Source organism: Oncorhynchus clarkii, chromosome 29 (genome assembly GCF_045791955.1).
Source record: "Oncorhynchus clarkii lewisi isolate Uvic-CL-2024 chromosome 29, UVic_Ocla_1.0, whole genome shotgun sequence".
Taxonomy (NCBI): Eukaryota; Metazoa; Chordata; class Actinopteri; order Salmoniformes; family Salmonidae; genus Oncorhynchus; species Oncorhynchus clarkii.
In genome coordinates, this window is record NC_092175.1 from 6,871,983 (window position 1) to 6,890,553 (window position 18,571).

Below are 18,571 nucleotides of genomic sequence, written 5' to 3' on the forward strand. Positions count from 1 at the left end.
AATGAGGAATTTGGTTCTTGTTTGTTGTTCATGTAGTGAAAGGGCATAAATAAGGTATTTCTGTCTTTTCCATTTTTTTCCATTTTAGAATAAGGCTGTAAAAAAAGTGAAGGGGTCTGAATGCTTTTCGATTGCACTGTAGATGCAGAGAAAAAGTGATTATTTAACAAGCAGGAGCAGGCGGATCTGTGTGACTGTGAGTGACATCAGTGCACACCACACCCCTCCTTCGGCATATAAAGGCAAACGGGTCACGGTATCAAACCCTCTCCAAATCTAGAGGAAGCCTGTGTTTGAGAAGGAGTGTCTCAAGTACAAGTGCAATCACCAATGATCATGGCACCAGCTGGAGCTAAGAGAGTAAGTCGAGACTTAATATGACCATCATTATGGCTGTAAAGGCATGCATGCCTATTGCGTAATACACTTAGCCTTTTGCAGAACTATTGCAGATGTGCTAATGTATGTAATGCTTTGGTGTTAAGAGTATGTTATTATAGGGATCAAAATGCTTATTTTAGTTCTAACTTCATCTGAACCCCTTGGTCTTGTTTGGTGCAATATATATTAATAAAAATCCATTGTGCATGCTTCATTTACTTTGGTTAACATAGAATGGTCTGACTTCTACTACAACTCTATTATATAACCTTAGATCAGCGTTTCCTAAACTCGGTCCTCGGGATCCCATGGGGTGCGATGTTCTCCCATTGGTGTCCCCAGGACCCAGTTTGGGAAACAATGCGATCGTCTACCCGTTGCGTATTTTATTCGGGGAGCTTTTTACGCATTTATTGCGGGTGCATATTTCATACTTGTAAAAGGGAGAGCTAATTATGCAATGTTTGTGCAGAACATTCTGGAGCGCCTGGATGCAGGCGAGATTGTTATTGGGGATGGAGGTTTCGTCTTCGCCCTGGAGAAGAGGGGCTATGTGAAGGCGGGTCCCTGGACTCCTGAGGCTGCCGCCGAGCACCCCGAGGCTGGTAAACGATATCTAATCTTTGGCTCCCTGGACCCTGTGCACCAGTCATAGGCTAGCCTACATAGCATTTAGTTTAGCGAAGCCTCTCCAACTTGTCCATCAGACGCACATTTTTCAACCAGATGAAGTTGAGAGAGCGTGAAGTCGCGAAGTTGTAAATACTCAGCAAATAGCCATATGAGTGAGTGACACTTACTCTTCTCATTTCCAGTGAGACAGCTGCACCGAGAATTCCTGCGGGCGGGGTCAAATGTCATGCAGACTTTCACCTTCTACGCCAGCGACGATAAACTGGAGAACAGGGGTAACGCTCAGCGCTTCACCGTGAGTATCCGTCTGCAGCTGTTGGGAAAACTCCCCAAGAGGAAGAAATAAGAATGCCAGACCCCATTCTACTGTTACAGTTTGGCCATGCATTTCTAAGCAAGATTGTTCAATGACTGAATGGGATAAGAGTTTATAAAAATAATTATTCCATCTGTAAAAACATCTCTCGAAGCCTGTTCTTCTGTTCAGCACTGATTTATTTCCCAACTTGGTGTTTAACCTACTTGGCAGGTTTCACAATGGTGATGTAGAAGACATTGGGTGTGTTCCTCTGTCCAGGCGTTGCTGATGCCTGCCAGATCTTACAACGCCTGGTTAGGTATTTTTTTGTATCAGCTAATCACGTCGTATGTTATAGCAATCTGTCAGTCAATCACGTGACACTGAAACATTGGTTGACGCATGCAACGTCTGAGCAGGGGAACACAACCATTGTAGGCTACCTCAAACTACATCAATAGGGTTGTACACTCATCAATATTTGATTGACACCAGGGCACACAAATCAACGAGGCCGCCTGTGACCTGGCCAGGGAGGTGGCCAATGAGGGTGACGCGATGGTGGCGGGCGGGGTCTCCCAGACCCCCTCTTACTTGAGCTGCAAGTGCGAGGACGAGGTCAAGGGCATCTTCAAGAGGCAGCTTGATGTCTTCGTCAAGAAGAACGTGGATTTCATGATTGCAGAGGTAGGAGTGGCATGATGTACGCACATATAGTAGAGCCACTTCTTGCCCACATGGCATACTGATACCGTAAATCTGATTTTGACCTGACTGATTCTACGTGCAATGGATCTTCACTTGGACAATGCTGGTTTCTGTATTGCTTGGGTTGTCACTTGTTTTACCCTGTGTGTTTGTGCAGTACTTTGAGCATGTGGAGGAGGCAGAGTGGGCCGTGCAGGTGCTGAAGACCTCAGGCAAGCCAGTGTGTGCCTCTCTGTGTATCGGCCCTGACGGAGACCTCAACGGAGTCAGCCCTGGAGACTGTGCCGTCCGGCTGGTCAAAGCTGGTATGGGACTTAATTTAGATATATATATATATATAATCTTTCAGAAAAAAATAAAAATAACGTTGCTTTTTCAGGACACTGTCTTTCAAAGATCATTCATATAAATCCAAATAACTTCACAGATCTTCATTGTAAAGGGTTTAAACACTGTTTCCCATGCTTGTTCAACGAACCATAAACAATTAATGAACATGCACCTGTGGAACGGTCGTTAAGACACTAACAGCTTACAGACGGCAGGCAATTAAGGTCACAGTTATGGCAACTTAGGACACTAAAGAGGCCTTTCTACTGAATCTGAAAAACACCAAAAGAAAGATGCCCAGGGTCCCTGCTCATCTGCGTGAACGTGCCTTAGGCATGCTGCAAGGAGGCATGAGGACTGCAGATGTGGCCAATAAATTGCAATGTCCGTGCTGTGAGACGCCTAAGACAGGGCATGTAACAACACCTGCACAGGATCGGTACATCCGAACATCACACCTGTGGGACAGGTACAGGATGGCAACAACTGCCCGAGTTACACCAGGAACGCACAATCCCTCCATTAGTGCTTAGACTGTTCGCAATAGGCAGAGAGAGGCTGGACTGAGGGCTTGTAGGCCTGTTGTAAGGCAGGTCCTCACCATACATCACAGGCAACAACGTCGCCTATGGGCACAAACCCACCGTCGCTGGACCAGACAGGACTGGCAAAAAGTGCTCTTCTCTGACGAGTCGTGGTTTTGTCTCACCAGGGGTGATGGTCGGATTCACATTTATCGTCGAACGAATGAGCGTTACACCGAGGCCTGTACTCTGGAGCGGGATCGATTTGGAGGTGGAGGGTCCGTCACGGTCTGGGGCGGTGTGTCACAGCATCATCGGACTGAGCTTGTTGTCATTGCAGGCAATCTCAACACTGTGCGTTACAGGGAAGACATCCTCCTCCCACATGTGGTACCCTTCCTGCAGGCTCATCCTGACATGACCCTCCAGCATGACAATGCCACCAGCCATACTGCTCGTTCTGTGCTTGATTTCCTGCAAGACAGGAATGTCAGTGTTCTGTCATGGCCAGCGACGAGCCCTGATCTCAATCCCATTGAGCACGTCTGGGACTTGTTGGATCGGAGGGTGAGGGCCATTTCCCCCAGAAATGTCTGGGAACTTGAAGATGCTTTGGTGGAAGAGTGGGGTAACATCTCACAGCAAGAACTGGCAAAGCTGGTACAGTCCATGTGGAGGAGACGCACTGCAGTACTTAATGCAGCTGGTGGCCACACCAGATTGACTTGTGACCCCCCCTTTGTTCAGGGACACATTATTCCATTTCTGTTAGTCACATGTCTGTGGAACTTGTTAAGTTTATGTCTGTTGTTGAATCTTATGTTCATACAAATATTTACACGTTAAGTTTGCTGAACATAAACGCAGTTGACAGTGAGATGATGTTTCTTTTTTTGCTGAGTTTATATACACACACACTCTCTCTCTCTCTCTGCCAATAGGAGCCAATATTGTGGGCATCAACTGTCACTTTGACCCCATGACCTGTGTGAAGACGGTGAAAATGATGAAGGAGGGTGTGGAGAAGGCGGGGCTGAAGGCCCACTACATGGTCCAGCCTCTGGCCTTCCACACCCCTGACTGCAACTGCCAGGGATTCATCGACCTGCCAGAGTTCCCCTTCGGTACGTACACAGATCTCCATGACCATCTCTCTCTTGCCCACTAGGTCGTCTTTCTCTGTTTCTCTTTCCTCCTTCCTTTCTCCTAATTTCTCTTCCCTTTTCCAACTCCCTCTCTCTGACTGCATGTCTGTCTCTCCCCCAGGTCTGGAGCCCAGGATTCTGACCAGGTGGGACATGCACAAGTACGCCAGGGAGGCCTTCAACGTTGGCATCCGTTTCATCGGCGGCTGCTGCGGCTTCGAGCCCTACCACATCAGGGCTGTGGCTGAGGAGCTGGCCACAGAAAGAGGCTGCCTGCCCGCTGCCTCAGAGAAGCACGGTAACTGGGGTGCTGGTCTGGAGATGCACACCAAGCCATGGGTCCGTGCCAGGTAAGGAGACCGTATACACCACACGGGTCCAAATTAGTTAGATACCAGGAACCACAAAAGAGTGTCCTTATATGACCCCAGTCCAAAATCGCAAAAGTTAAGTTATTTAACTGAAATGGTTACTGTAAGACACATGAGGTTAGACATAGTACTGTACCATTTTATTACCAGCTTATTACTCCCATGTCTGGAGTATACATTTGACCTTTTACATTTTCAATTCCCCACCTCTCCCTTCCCCCTCTGTTCCTCTCTCTCCCCCAGGGCTCGCCGTGACTACTGGGAGAAGTTGAAGCCAGCATCCGGCCGTCCCAGGTGTCCCTCCATGTCCACCCCTGATAGCTGGGGTGTCACCAAGGGCCATGCCGACCTGATGCAGCACAAAGAGGCCACCAGCCAGGAAGAGCTCAAGCCCCTGTTTGAGAAGGCCAAGGCCAGCCACTGAGCACTCCTTCTGGGGTAGGAGAGGGAGGTGAAGCCCCCTGGAGGAAAACCAAAGGAGTGGCGTGCACTCCGAAGGAGTGGTGTGTTGTGGTTTGATAAAGGCAGAGGGGAGAACTCTCACACATTCCCTTTTTAAAGAAGTTTACATATCAAAAATAATTAGATGGAAGTCTTATTGTTCTGTTTTGATTTCTAGGACCATCTTCTTGTGAACCAAAAGTTATTCTTATGATTTCATTCAGATTTGCAGCATCTCTAGATGGTATAGCTCCATTGTATTCTCTTCTGTAATAATTCTAAAGTGATTATGGTATATATGCATCTAATTTCTAAATAACTGGATTTCAAACTTGATATGTGCCTTGCTCAAATATAATGTGACAGCAATCATCGAGCCATTGATACGTACTGTGAGTTAAACAAACCAAAACGTTGCCCCCGGTGGTGCGTCCCACATACCTCCAGAGTGTGCTGCTGATTGTGACTATTGAACTTGTGACTATTGAAACGCATAAGATTAGAAATAAAAGTGAAAGCGTGTTACCGACACTACTGTGACCACAATGTTAAATAGCTGGTAAAGAATGTAGCATAGCCTAGTTACATCTAGTGCCCAGAAAATATCTATACCAAATGAAAGTTGACTTCATAACTGTAGTTTGATGCAATAAACTTCCACTTGACCTTGTATGTGATGACATTTCTTCATTGTGTGGGGTATCCTGTGTTTTGAAACCTCAAGCTACCAAAGTACTTTACATACACAGAATACCAAGATAAAACTATTGAAATAAAGACAATCGCAGCAAAATCTGAATTGATTTATTTCCAAAACATTATTGTAAATGTTTCTAAAATTACAAATAACCAAATAGCTTCAAAGTACAATCCAAATGAGTATGAAAAAGCTATTTCACTGTCATTCTACCCTTACAAAAAAGTCCTGCAAGACTATTCAATAATCCTGCAGGTTCTGTTGGATTCCTGCAAGAATTTACCTGACCCTGCAGGAATTACTTTGGCTGCATTTACACAGGCAGCCCAATTCTGATCTTTTGTCCACTAATTGGTATTTGGACCAATTACATAAGTCTTTTTAGAGCTGATCTGATTAGTCAAAAGACCAATGAGCGGAATTTTTTTTATCAGCGTTACATCTGCTCCTGCTCTTCTCATCCTGTGTCTCCCTAACCTGCCACCACTCCCCCAGTACCACTCACCCAGTGCTCTCTCCCTCTCCGTGTATGTACTTGTGTGTGGAGACAGGTGTGCTAGAGGCGGAGCAGATCACCACCAGCTGCAACCTGTTCCATGATCAAGGCCTCTACAAATACTCAGCCCTGCAACTTCCACACTGTCAGTTTGTAGTCTCTGCTCAGTCAGTCTGCGGTTCTAGCCGCTTGTTCCTGCATAGAGCTTGTTATCCCGTTGTGCCTGTTTTTCCCTAGCCTGACACTGCTTTTCTCTCTGCTACAATTCCGGCAGCTCTGACTCTGTTCCCTTTTTTCCAGTCCCTCGTCTCGTGAGCCATGCTTCCCTGCCCTGGACCCCCACTCTACTGCTTCCTTGGATTCCGCTCCAGACCTGCTTACCCTGCCCTTACTCCCCTTGCCTCAGTTCCTGGTTCCCTGCTACCTGGCCTGCACCCCACCCCCACTCCCTCCTGCTTTTCAATAAATACCTTAGCTACCTTATCCCTGTCTCCTCGTCTGAGTCTGCACTTGGGTTCACCTGCTCCGCCCTGCGTTACAGCCAGAATTGGGCTGTCTGTGTAAATGCAGCCCAAGTCCTGCAGGAATATCAAACATTCTGTCAATTCTGCTCCTACAGTTCCTGCAGTAATTTACCTGGGATGTGCAAGATCCTTTTTCCTGCATGATAAGAGAAATTCCTGAAGTACAGCCGTTGCCTTGACTTCTGACAGCAACATCTATAAACATTTTCCTGCGCGATTTCATCAAGCCTACAATATTCTTATAGGTCACCTACACAATTAATTCACAAAGGCAAACATTCCTCTTTTAGTTTTCAGAATGTTGATATTTTTGTTATCTGCAATTTTACAGGGTATGCATTCTCTACCTAACTGTGTCATTAAAGGCTGCGTTTACACCAGGGGAAAACGTCTCCCCCCTCTCATTGAAGCCACGGAAGTTCAAGGCCGACAGTGGTACTGCAGGCGTTGTTTGCAGAAAACAGGATCCCCCCATTACTGTGAATGGAAAAGTGACCATCTTCATGGTCAATCTTAGTGTAAATAAAAACAAAAATGCAAGACAATCATGGTACAAATAATTGCTTCTAACACACCAGATATATGTCCTTGAACCGATTATTTAAAATTCACACACAGAAGATTCCATTCTCTATATTTTTTTCACTTTAAAAGTGCTTTCCTCACCATCTTAAATAAGCATGTCCCATTCAAAAAATGTAGAACCAGGAACAGATATAGCCCTTGGTTCACTCCAGACCTGACTGCCCTTGACCAGCACAAAAACATCCTGTGGCGTACTGAATTAGCATTGATATCCCCTGCGATATGTAACTTTTCACAGAAGTTAGGAACGCAAAGGCTAGTTTTTCAAACAGAAATGTGCATCCTGTAGCACAAACTCCAAAAAGTTCTGGAACACTGTAAAGTCCATGGAGAATAAGAGCACCTCCTACGTGCTGCCCACTGCACTGAGGCTAGGAAACACTGTCACCACCGATAAATGCACTATAATTGAGAATTTCAATAAGCGCTTTTCTACGGCTGGCCAAGCTTTCCACCTGGCTACCCCTACCCCGGTCAACAGCTCTGCACCCCCCACAGCAACTTTCCCAAGCCTCCCCCATTTCTCCTTCACCCAAATCCAGATGCTGATGTTCTGAAAGAGCTGCAAAATATGGGCCCCTACAAATCTCCCGGGCTAGACAATCTGGACCCTCTGTTTCTAAAATTATCCGCTGCAATTGTTGCAACCTCTATTACTAGCCTGTTCAACCTCTTTTTCGTATCGTCTGAGATCCCCAAAGATTGGAAAGCTGCCGAAGTCACCCCTCTTCAAAGGGGGTGACACTCTAGACCCAAACTGTTACAGACCAATATCTATCCTACCCTGCCTTTCTAAGGTCTTCGAAAGCCAAGTTAATAAACAGATCACCGAACATATCGAATTCCACCATACCTTCTCCGCAATGCAATCTGGTTTCCGAGCTGGTCATGGGTGCACCTCAGCCACGCTCAAGGTCCTAAACGATGTCATAACCAACATCGATAAAAGACAATACTGTGCAGCCGCATTCATCGACCTGGCCAAGTCTTTTGAATCTGTCAATCACTACATTCTTATCGGCAGACTCAACTGCCTTGGTTTCTCAAATGACTGCCTCGCCTGGTTCACCAGCTTCTTCTCAGACAGAGTTCAGTGTGACAAATCGGAGGGCATGTTGTCCGGACCTCTGGCAGTCTCTATGGGGGTGCCACAGGGTTCAATTCTCGGGCCAACTCTTTTCTCTGTATTCATCAATGATGTCGCTCTTTCTGCTGGTGACTCTCTGATCCACCTTTACGTAGACGGCACCATTCTGTATACCTCTGGCCCTTCTTGGGACACTGTGTTAACTAACCTCCAGACGAGCTTCAACGCCATACAACTCTCCTTCCGTGGCCTCCAACTGCTCTTAAATACAAGTAAAACTAAATACATGCTCTTCAACTGATCACTGCCTGCACCTGCCCACCCGTCTAGCATCACTACTCTGGACGGCTCTGACTTAGAATATGTGGACAACTACAAATACCTAGATATCCTACCGATCCTTGATTTCGGCGATGTCATTTACAACACTCTACTCAGCAAATTGGATGAGGTCTATCACAGTGCCATCCGTTTTGTCACCAAAGCCCCATATACAACCCACCACTGCGACCTGTATGCTCTTGTTGGCTGGTGCTCTCTTCATATTTGTTACCAAGCCCACTGGCTCCAGGTCATCTATAAGTCTTTGCTAGGTAAAGCCCGGCCTTATCTCAGCTCACTGGTCACCATAGCAGCATCCACACGTAGCATGCGCTCCAGCAGGTATATTTCACTGATCACCTCCAAAGCCAATTCCTCCTTTGGCCACCTTTCCTTCCAGTTCTGGAGACTCATATATCCCTCCCTAACTTTAAGCATCAGCTGTCAGAGCATCTTACAGATCATTATAGCTGTACATAGTCCACCTGTAAATAGCCCATCCAACTACCTCATACCAATATTGTAAAAAAAAATATTCTCCTTTGCACCCCACTATCTATACTTGCACATTCATCTTCTGCACATCTATGACCCCAGTGTTAAATTGCTCAATTGTAATTACTTCACCACTACGGCCTATTTATTGCCTGACCTTCCTAATGTTACTTCATTTGCACACACTGTATATAGACTTTTCTATTGTGTTATTGACTGTACGTTTGTTTATTCCAAGTGTAACTCTGTGTTGTTGTTTGTGTCTCGCTGCTTTGCTTTATCTTGGCCAGGTCTCAGTTGTAATTGAGAACTTGTTCTCACCTGGCCTACCTGGTTAATTGAGAACTTGTTCTCACCTGGCCTACCTGGTTAATTGAGAACTTGTTCTCACCTGGCCTACCTGGTTAATTGAGAACTTGTTCTCACCTGGCCTACCTGGTTAATTGAGAACTTGTTCTCACCTGGCCTACCTGGTTAATTGAGAACTTGTTCTCACCTGGCCTACCTGGTTAATTGAGAACTTGTTCTCACCTGGCCTACCTGGTTAATTGAGAACTTGTTCTCACCTGGCCTACCTGGTTAATTGAGAACTTGTTCTCACCTGGCCTACCTGGTTAATTGAGAACTTGTTCTCACCTGGCCTACCTGGTTAATTGAGAACTTGTTCTCACCTGGCCTACCTGGTTAGGAGAATTAAAAAATATATATAAAAAAAAAGCTGTAAAGATCATTTAGTTGCTAATGGCATCCTGCAGTACACCAGAGTTGCCTCTTCACTGTTGACATTGAGACTGGTGTTTTGCGGGTACTATTTAATGAAGCTGCCAGTTGAGGACTAGTGAGGCATCTGTTTTTCAAACTAGACACCCTAATGTACTTGTCCTCTTGCTCCATTGTGCACCGGGGCCTCCCACACTATTCTGGTTAGAGACAGTTTGCGCTGTTCTGTGAAGGGAGTAGTACACAGCGTTGTACCAGTTCTTCAGTTTCTTGGCAATTTCTTGCATGGAATAGCCTTCATTTCTCAGAACAAGAATAGACTAATGAGTTTTAGAAGAAAGTGATTTGTTTCTTGCCATTTTGAGCCTGTAATCAAACCCACAAATGCTGATACTCCAGATACTCAACTAGCCTACAGAAGGACAGTTTTATTGCTTCTTTATTCAGAACAAAAGTTTTCAGCTGTGCTAACATAATTGCAAAAGGGTTTTCTAATGATCAATTAGCCTTTTAAAATTATAAACTTGGATTAGCTAATACAACGTGCTATTGGAACACAGGAATGATGGTTGCTGATAATGGGCCTCTGTACGCCTATGTAGATATTCCATAAAAAATCAGCTGTTTTCCGCTACAATAGTCAATTACAACATTAACAATTTCTACACTTTATTTCCGATCAATTTGATGTCATTTTAATGGACTACAATTTAGCCTTTCTTTCAACAACATGGATATTTATACGTGACCCCAAACTTTTGAACGGCAGTGTAAGTGGTATCCCGGCAACTTTGAAAAAAAACGATTTATATCGAAGTTGTGCCTGTTGTTCACACAGGTAGTTTGCAGACGACACAACAGTAGTAGGCCTGATTACCAACAGTGACAAGACAGCCTACAGGGAGGAAGTGAGGGCTCAGGGAGTGTGGTCCCAGGAAAATAACCTCTCACCCAATGTCAACAAAACAAAGGAGCTGATCGTGGACTTCAGGAAATAGCAGAAGGAGCACCCCCATATCCAAGTCGACGGGAACACAGTGGAGAAGGTGGGAAGCTTCAAGTTCCTCGACGTACACATCACTGTCAAACTGAAATGGTTCACCTACACAGATAGTGTGGTAAAGAAGGCGCAACAGCGCCTCTTCCACCTCAGGACGCTGAAGAAATTTGGCTTGGTACCTAAAACCCTCAAACTTTTACAGAGGCACAATTGACAGCATCCTGTCGGGCTGTATCACCGCCTGGTACGGCAACTGCACCGCCCACAACCGCAGGCCTCTCCAGAGGGTGGTGCGGTCTGCCCAACGCATCACCAGGGGCCTACAGCACGTCACAGGAAGGCCAAAAAGATCATCAAGGACAACAACCCGAGTCACTGCTTGTTCACCCCGCTATTATCCAAAAGGCGAGGTCAGTACAGGTGCATCAAAGCTGGGACGAGAGACTGAAAAACAGCTTCTCTCCTCAAGGCCATCAGACTGTTAAATAGCCATCACTAGCACAGATGCTGCTGCCCTATATACATAGACTGGAAATCACTGGACACCTTAACCAGTTGCCACTCGAACGATGAAAATAAATGTCTTGGCAGGAAGCAAGATCAGGTGGTACCATCCTAGCCAATGAGGGTTGATACCTCAAATAAAATTTGATTTGTCACATACAGGTGTTTAGCAGATATTGCGGGTGTAGAGAAATGCTTCTAGCTCCAACAGTGCAGTAATATCTAACAAGTAATGTCTAACGATACACATAATCTAAAGGAATGGAATTAAGAATATATTAATATTGGACGAGCAATGTCAAAGCGGCATAGACTAAGATACTATAGGATACAATACAGTATATACATATGAGATGAGTAATGCAAAATATGTAAACATTGTTAAAGTGACTAGTGTTCCATTATTAATATTATCTGGTTAATGCAACTGGTTAATATTATCTGGTTAATATTATCTGGTTAATGCAACTGGTTAATATTATCACAAGTCAGGTATGACCCAGATGCAGACTGTGTCAACAAAACAAACGTTTATTTCTAATACAGGGGAAAGCAACAGGAGACAAAGTGCTGCGAGAAATGGGTTTAACTCTGGACACATGAAAGGTGGGATTTATACGAAGGGTACAGGGCAGCAGAAGACGAATAGCAGAGTGGCTAATTTTCACCTTTATTTAACCAGGTAGGCTAGTTGAGAACAAGTTCTCATTTGCAACTGCGACCTGGCCAAGATAAAGCATAGCAATTCGACACATACAACAACACAGAGATACACATGGAATAAACAAAACATAGTCAATAATACAGTAGAACAAAAGAAAACAAGAAGTCTATATACAGTGAGTGCAAATGAGGTAAGATACGGGAGTTAAGGCAATAAATAGGCCATGGTGGTGAAGTAATTACAAAATAGCAATTAAAACACTGGAATGGTAGATGTGCAGAAGATGAATGTGCAAGTAGAGATACTGGGGTGCAAAGGAGCAAGATAAATAAATAAATAAATACAGTATGGGGATGAGGTAGGTAGATGGGCTGTTTACAGATGGGCTATGTACAGGTGCAGTGATCTCTGAGCTGCTCTGACAGCTGGTGCTTAAAGCTAGTGAGGGAGATCAGCTTCAGAGATTTTTGCAGTTCGTTCCAGTCATTGGCAGCAGAGAACTGGAAGGAAAGACGACCAAAGGAGGAATTGGCTTTGGAGATGACCAGTGATCGATCCTCTATTCCCCACCTGAGTGCCGTCGCCAGGCACGAGGTGGGAATTATGGTCTCAGGTTCCGGGGTGGTAATCGTGGGGCTATAGCAGCGTGAGAGCGCATCAGGCTTGACATTCTTGGATCCCAGCCAGTAGGAGGGAGAAGTTGAACCGGGTGAACAGTAGGACCCATCTAGCCTGCAATTGAGGCGCAAAGATTTATTCCAGGTTATGGTGGTCGGTCCACACAATGAATGGATGGATGTTCCACCCCCTCCAGCCAGTGCCTCCACTCCTCCACCGCCATCTTCACCGTGAGAAGCTCACGATTCCCAACATCGTAGTTCCTCTCCGTGGCATTGAGGTGGTGGGAGAAGAAGGGATGTAACTTGAGGCTCAGTGCAGACCGCTGGGACAGGACAGCCCCCACTCCGACATCTGAAGCATCGGCCTCCACTACAAACTGGCGGGACGGGTCAGGATGAACCAAGATGGGAGCTGTGCTGAAGCAGTGTTTGAGATCCTGGAACGCCAGGTCAACAGCTGGGGACCACGTGAACATAATCTTGGGAGAGGTGAGTGCAGATGGGTGTAGCCAGGGTGCTGTAGCCCTGAATAAAGCGACAATAAAAGTTGCCGAAACCAAGGAACTGCTGCAGCTGTACTCTGGACATAGGCTGGGGCCAACCCACCACCGCTCTCACCTTCCCAGGATCCATCTGTATGCTCCCTGCAGCAATGATGTAACCCAGAATGGGGATGGTGAAGAGATGGATTTCACTCCTCTCTGCTCTTACAAAAAGCTGGTTATCCAGGAGGCATTCGAGAACCTGTCGGATGTGGAGCACGTGTTCTTGGGTGGAGCGGGAGAAGACGAGGATGTCATCGAGGTAGACGAACCGGTTCAACACATCGCGGAGAACATCATTAACCATATCCTGGATCATAGCAGGGGCTTAAGTAAGGCCAAAGGGCATGACTAGGTACTCGTAATGGCCGCTGGCCATGTTGAAGGCAGTCTTCCACTCTTCCCCGTCCCATATCCGCACCAGATGGTAGGCGTTCCATAGGTCCAACTTGGAGAACACGGTGGCCCCCTGGAGCGGCTAGAAGGCCGAGGAGGTGAGAGGTAGCAGGTAGCGATGCATGGAGTGCGGGAGAGGGAGCCTTGCAGAAGCTGGAGTATTTTCTAGGCAACGTCTCTCCCGGACAATATAGCATCGAAAACCTTCTTTACCTCTGCCATGAACTCCTCCAGACTGGAGCATACGGCCGACTGTTGTTCCCATACTGCCGTAGCCCAGGTCGAGAGCCCTCCCGGACATTAACGTGATGAAGGAGGAGGACTGCAGCTTGATGATGAGGGACACTGAGGGAACACTGAGCGAGAAACGCCCGAGAGGTGCCCAACTCTCTATCGAAGCGCTCCGAGGGAGGTAATCAGGGTTCCTGGGAAACCGGGGTGACCGCCGGCTGGGAGGTTACCGTCAGGGTAGGCTGCATAGTAGACAACCCACGAAATTGCTACAGCGATGTGTTCAATGCTTGGTCGTGGCATTCGGCCAAGGTCTGGAACCCTTCCATAAGACCACGAAGCAACTCCTCATGCCTTTCAATGGTGGCTCCCTGGGGGGAGAGGGCGTGGCGGAGCTGGTCCGAGTCTGCTGGGTCAGTCATGGCCAGTTCGTACTATCCCGTTTCAGGTATGACCCAGATGCAGACAGTGTCGAAGAAACAAAAGTGTATTTCTAATACATGGGCAGGCAAGCAACAGGTCAAAGGCAGTAAGGGGTCAATAATCCAGTGAGGTGGGGCAAGGTCCAGAACGGCAGGCAGGTTCAGGGTCAGTGAAAGCAGAACAGTCAAAACCGGGAAGGACTAGAAAACAGGAGCAAGAAACAGGCAGGAGCAGGGGAACAAACGCTGGTAGGTTCCACAAACAAAACGAACTGGCAACAGAGAGAGAACATAGGTATAAATACACAGGGGATAATGGGGAAGACGGGTGACACCTGGAGGGGGGTGGCGACAAGCACAAGGACAGGTAAAAACAGATCAGGGTGTGACAAATATAATGGATCATCTGTGGCGCTAATGAGTCTTCACATTGCAATGAATGGTGTCAAGTGATCAATGGCTTTGTCCATTCACATACAGCACATGCCAAACACATTCCATGGAGTGCAGAGTGTCTGCAGATTTTTGCTCCTCCCTTATACTTAATTTATGACTTAAGGTGAATAAATAGTTAGGAATTCCCCTCACCTGGTGGACTAGGTCTTAATTGAAAGGAAAAAAACAAAAACTGTCCCTCTGTGGAATGAGTTTGACACCCCTTGGTTTACACAGGCAACTCAATTCTGATCTTTTGTTTTACTAATTTGTATTTTGACCAATCAGATCAGCTATGAAAAAGATCTGATGTTAAAAGATCTGATGTGATTGGTCAAAAGGTAAAGGAGTGTAAACACAGCCATAGTGTGACTGCTTGGTTTAAACTAAAACAGTTTGGCAGCATACATTTTACAAGCAAAGTATGCCATCATGTGGACAAAATGTAAATCACCTTGTAATATCCTACTTTGTAATAAACCACAATCTGTAGGTGTCAGTGTTGTGCCATCTGATCTGGCCCACTTTCATCCCCAGGAGGCTACTGTTGTATCATCATAACTAATACTGACTGTATCAAACGAAGGCAAAAACAAGCAAGTACAAAATAATGAATTAATGATTTACTAAATGTATTGTAGTATTTTCACTATTTATTAGGATTCCTATGCCTCCTGGGGTCCAAACAGGAATACAACAATTACATCACAACAAAACAACAGCAGCCTACATCATAAATTAAACAATACATCATTCAATACATTATTACATTATTACTCTGTTATAAAAATGTACAATATAACATTTACAACAGTACAATGTGTGTGTGTGTGTGTGTGTGTGTGTGTAGAAGTATCTGTTTTAGAGTGTGTGTGCGTATGTGTGTCTCTTCCACAGTAGGTTAGCGGCACCTTAATTGGGGAGAATGGGCTCGTGGTATCGTATCAAATTCCATTTGCTCTGTTCCGGCCATTATTATGAGCCGTTCTCCCTTCAGCAGCCTCCTGTGGTCTCTTCACAGTTCGCGTTGTGCCGTGAGGTGTTGTTTTATCTGTTTCAACCTGATTTGACTGATAGCTTGGTATACTTGATGTGGAAGAGAGTTCCATGTAGTCGTGGCTCTAAACAGTACAATGCAATTCTCAGAGTTGGTTCTGGACTTGGGGAATGTGAAGAGACCCCTGGTGGCATGTCTCGTGGGGTACGTTTGGGTGTCTGAGCCGTGTGTTAGCTGTTTGAACAGACAGTTCGAAGCTTTCAACAAGTCAATACCTCTCACCAAGACAAGTAGTGATGCAGTCAATCTCTCTACTTTGAGCCAGGAGAGATTGACATGCATATTATTATTAGCCCTCAGTGTAAATTGAATGGCCAGCCGCGCTGTTCTGTTCTGGCACTTGACCGTATACAGTCATGGCCAAAAGTATTGGCACCCTTGCACTTTTTAAAAATAATGCACCATTTCTTCCAGAAAACTGTTGAAATGTAAACATATTTTGGTATCCACATGTACAGTTGATTTCGGAAGTTTACATACACCTTAGCAAAATACATTTAAACTCAGTTTTTCACAATTCCTGACATTTAATCCTAGTAAAAATTCCCTGTCATAGGTCAGTTAGGATCACCACTTTCTGAATTGTCAGAAAAATAGGAGAGAGAATTATTTATTTCAGCTTTTATTTCTTTCATTACATTCCTAGTTGGTCAGAAGTTTACATACACTAAATTAGTATTTGGTCGCACTGCCTTTAAATAGTTTAACTTGGGTCAAACATTTTGGGTAGCCTTCCACAAGCTTCCCACAATAAATTGGGTGAATTTTTGCCCATTCCTCCTGACAGAGCTGATGTAACTGAGTCAGGTTGGTAGGCCTCCTTGCAAGCAAACGCTTTTTCAGTTCTGCCCACAAATGTTCTATGGGATTGAGGTCAGGGCTTTGTGATGGCCACTCCAATACCTTGACTTTGTTGTCCTTAAACCATTTTGCCACAACTTTGGAAGTATGCTTGACCAAGCTTTAACTTCTTGACTGATGTCTTGAGATGTTGCTTCAATATATCCACACAATTTTCTCCCTCATAATGCCATCTATTTTGTGAAGTGCACCAGTCCCTCCTGCAGCAAAGCACCCCACAACATGATGCTGTCACCCCTGTGCTTCACGGTTGGTATGGTGTTCTTCGGTTTGCAAGCCTCCCCCTTTTTCCTCCAAACATAATGATGGTCATTATTGGCAAACAGTTCTATCTTTGTTTCGTCAGACCAGAGGACATTTCTCCAAATAGTACTATCTTTGTCCCCATGTGCAGTTGCGAACCATAGTCTGTTTTTTTTATGGCGGTTTTGGAGCAGTGGCTTTTTCCTTGCTGAGCGGCCTTTCAGGTTACGTCGATATAGGACTTGAACGAGTCTCCTTCCTGAGCGGCATGACGGCTGCGTGGTCCCATGGTGTTTACACTTGCGTACTATTGTTTGTACAGATGAACGTGGTACCTTCAGGTGTATGGAAATTGCTCCCAAGGATGAACCAAACCTGTGGAGGTCTACAATTTTTTTTCTGAGGTCTTGGCTGATTTCATTTGATTTTCCCATGATGTCAAGCAAAGAGACACTGAGTTTGAAGGTAGGCCTTGAAATACATCCACAGGTACACCTCCAATTGACTCAAATGATGTCAATTAGCCTTTCAGAAGCTTCTAAAGCCATGACATAATTTTCTGGAATTTTTCAAGCTGTTTAAAGGCACAGTCAACTTAGTGTATGTAAACTTCTGGCCCACTGGAATTGTGATACAGTGAATTATAAGTGAAATAATCTATATCTATTTCCCATCTGTAAACAATTGTTGGAAAAATTACTTGTGTCACGCACAAAGTAGATGTCCTAACCGACTTGCCAAAACTATAGTTTGTTAACAAGAAATTTGTGGAGTGGTTGAAAAATGAGTTTTGATGACTCCAACCTAAGTGTATGTAAACTTCCAACTTCAACTGTATGTCTTTGCTTTGCAGTTGAATAAATCAAAAACCTCTGAATCATTTACTAAATGTTAGCTTATTCCAAAAATAAATCCTAAAATAGCTCAGAATATTATTGTCACCTTCTAGAAGTAGTTAGAAATAATTAGATTTCAAGCAGGGGTTCTCCTTTACTTTGGAATTGAACTCCCCTGTGGTGAGTTGCAGGTGCCTGCAATATAAAAAACACTCATTCAACCAGTTTGAATAGAGAAAAGGACTAATTATCCTGTTTTGTGTCACTGTGTGTACCACAATGAGCATGGAGAAATGAAAGAAAACCAGAGAATTATCTGAGGTCAGACATAAGATTGTAGCCAAGCATGGACAATCTCAAGGCTACAAGTCCATCTCCAGAGACTTTGATGTTCCTGTACGTAATGTTATCAAGAAGTTTAAGGCCCATGCCACTGTAGCCAACCTAACAAGAGAACTTGATTGAAGATTGCAGCAAAGGATTGTTTCACTAGTGGAGAAAGCACCTCGATCATCTGCCGCACAGATTGAAGCTGACCTTCAGACACAAGGTACGGCAGCTTCAACTCACACCCACCGTCGCCAACTCAATGAAAGGGGGTTATATGGTAGGAGTCCCAGGAGAACCTCACTGCTTAGAGAGAGACATAATAAAGCCTGACTTGTCAAGGATCCCCGGTACTGCTGCTCATTCCGTTCACCAGCTCCCGAGGTCTACTCACCGGCCTTCTAGGTGTCACTGAACTGGATTCATTACCACCAACCCTGGACTGTCTTGTCTCATTACGCACACCTGGTTCCCTTTCCCCCTGATTAATATGTGTATGTATGTGCCCTCTGTTCCCCCCTCTGTCCTTTTTGGGAAACCTCATATCCCCGGAGGGAGTGGCGATGGAGGAGCAACGCGTCAGCGCAGTCAGGTCATAGCCCATCCCCAACTCCGTGAAAGCAGTCCAGTGATTCCTGGGGTTCGCCAACTATTTCCAGAGGTTCATCCGGGGCTTC

At 45.2% G+C, this 18,571-nt stretch overlaps 1 protein-coding gene across 1 annotated transcript; it reads left to right on the forward strand.

Annotated features, from left to right (window-relative positions):
- On the forward strand, nt 1–5,501 carry LOC139387782 (betaine--homocysteine S-methyltransferase 1). The gene is made up of 8 exons (XM_071134023.1): nt 1–360; nt 854–986; nt 1,197–1,309; nt 1,808–1,999; nt 2,178–2,325; nt 3,816–3,998; nt 4,141–4,369; nt 4,634–5,501. Exons 1-8 carry the CDS (start codon nt 331–333, stop codon nt 4,812–4,814), a joined length of 1,209 nt encoding a protein of 402 aa, XP_070990124.1. The 5' UTR covers nt 1–330; the 3' UTR covers nt 4,815–5,501.
- Nucleotides 5,502–18,571: the final 13,070 nt, after the last annotated feature.

Coding starts and splice junctions, on each gene's coding strand:
- LOC139387782 (XM_071134023.1), top strand. CDS start 331: ATGATCATGGCACCAGCTGGAGCTAAGAGA. Junction 361..853: donor CACCAGCTGGAGCTAAGAGA/GTAAGTCGAGAC, acceptor ATGTTTGTGCAG/AACATTCTGGAGCGCCTGGA. Junction 3,999..4,140: donor CCTGCCAGAGTTCCCCTTCG/GTACGTACACAG, acceptor TCTCTCCCCCAG/GTCTGGAGCCCAGGATTCTG.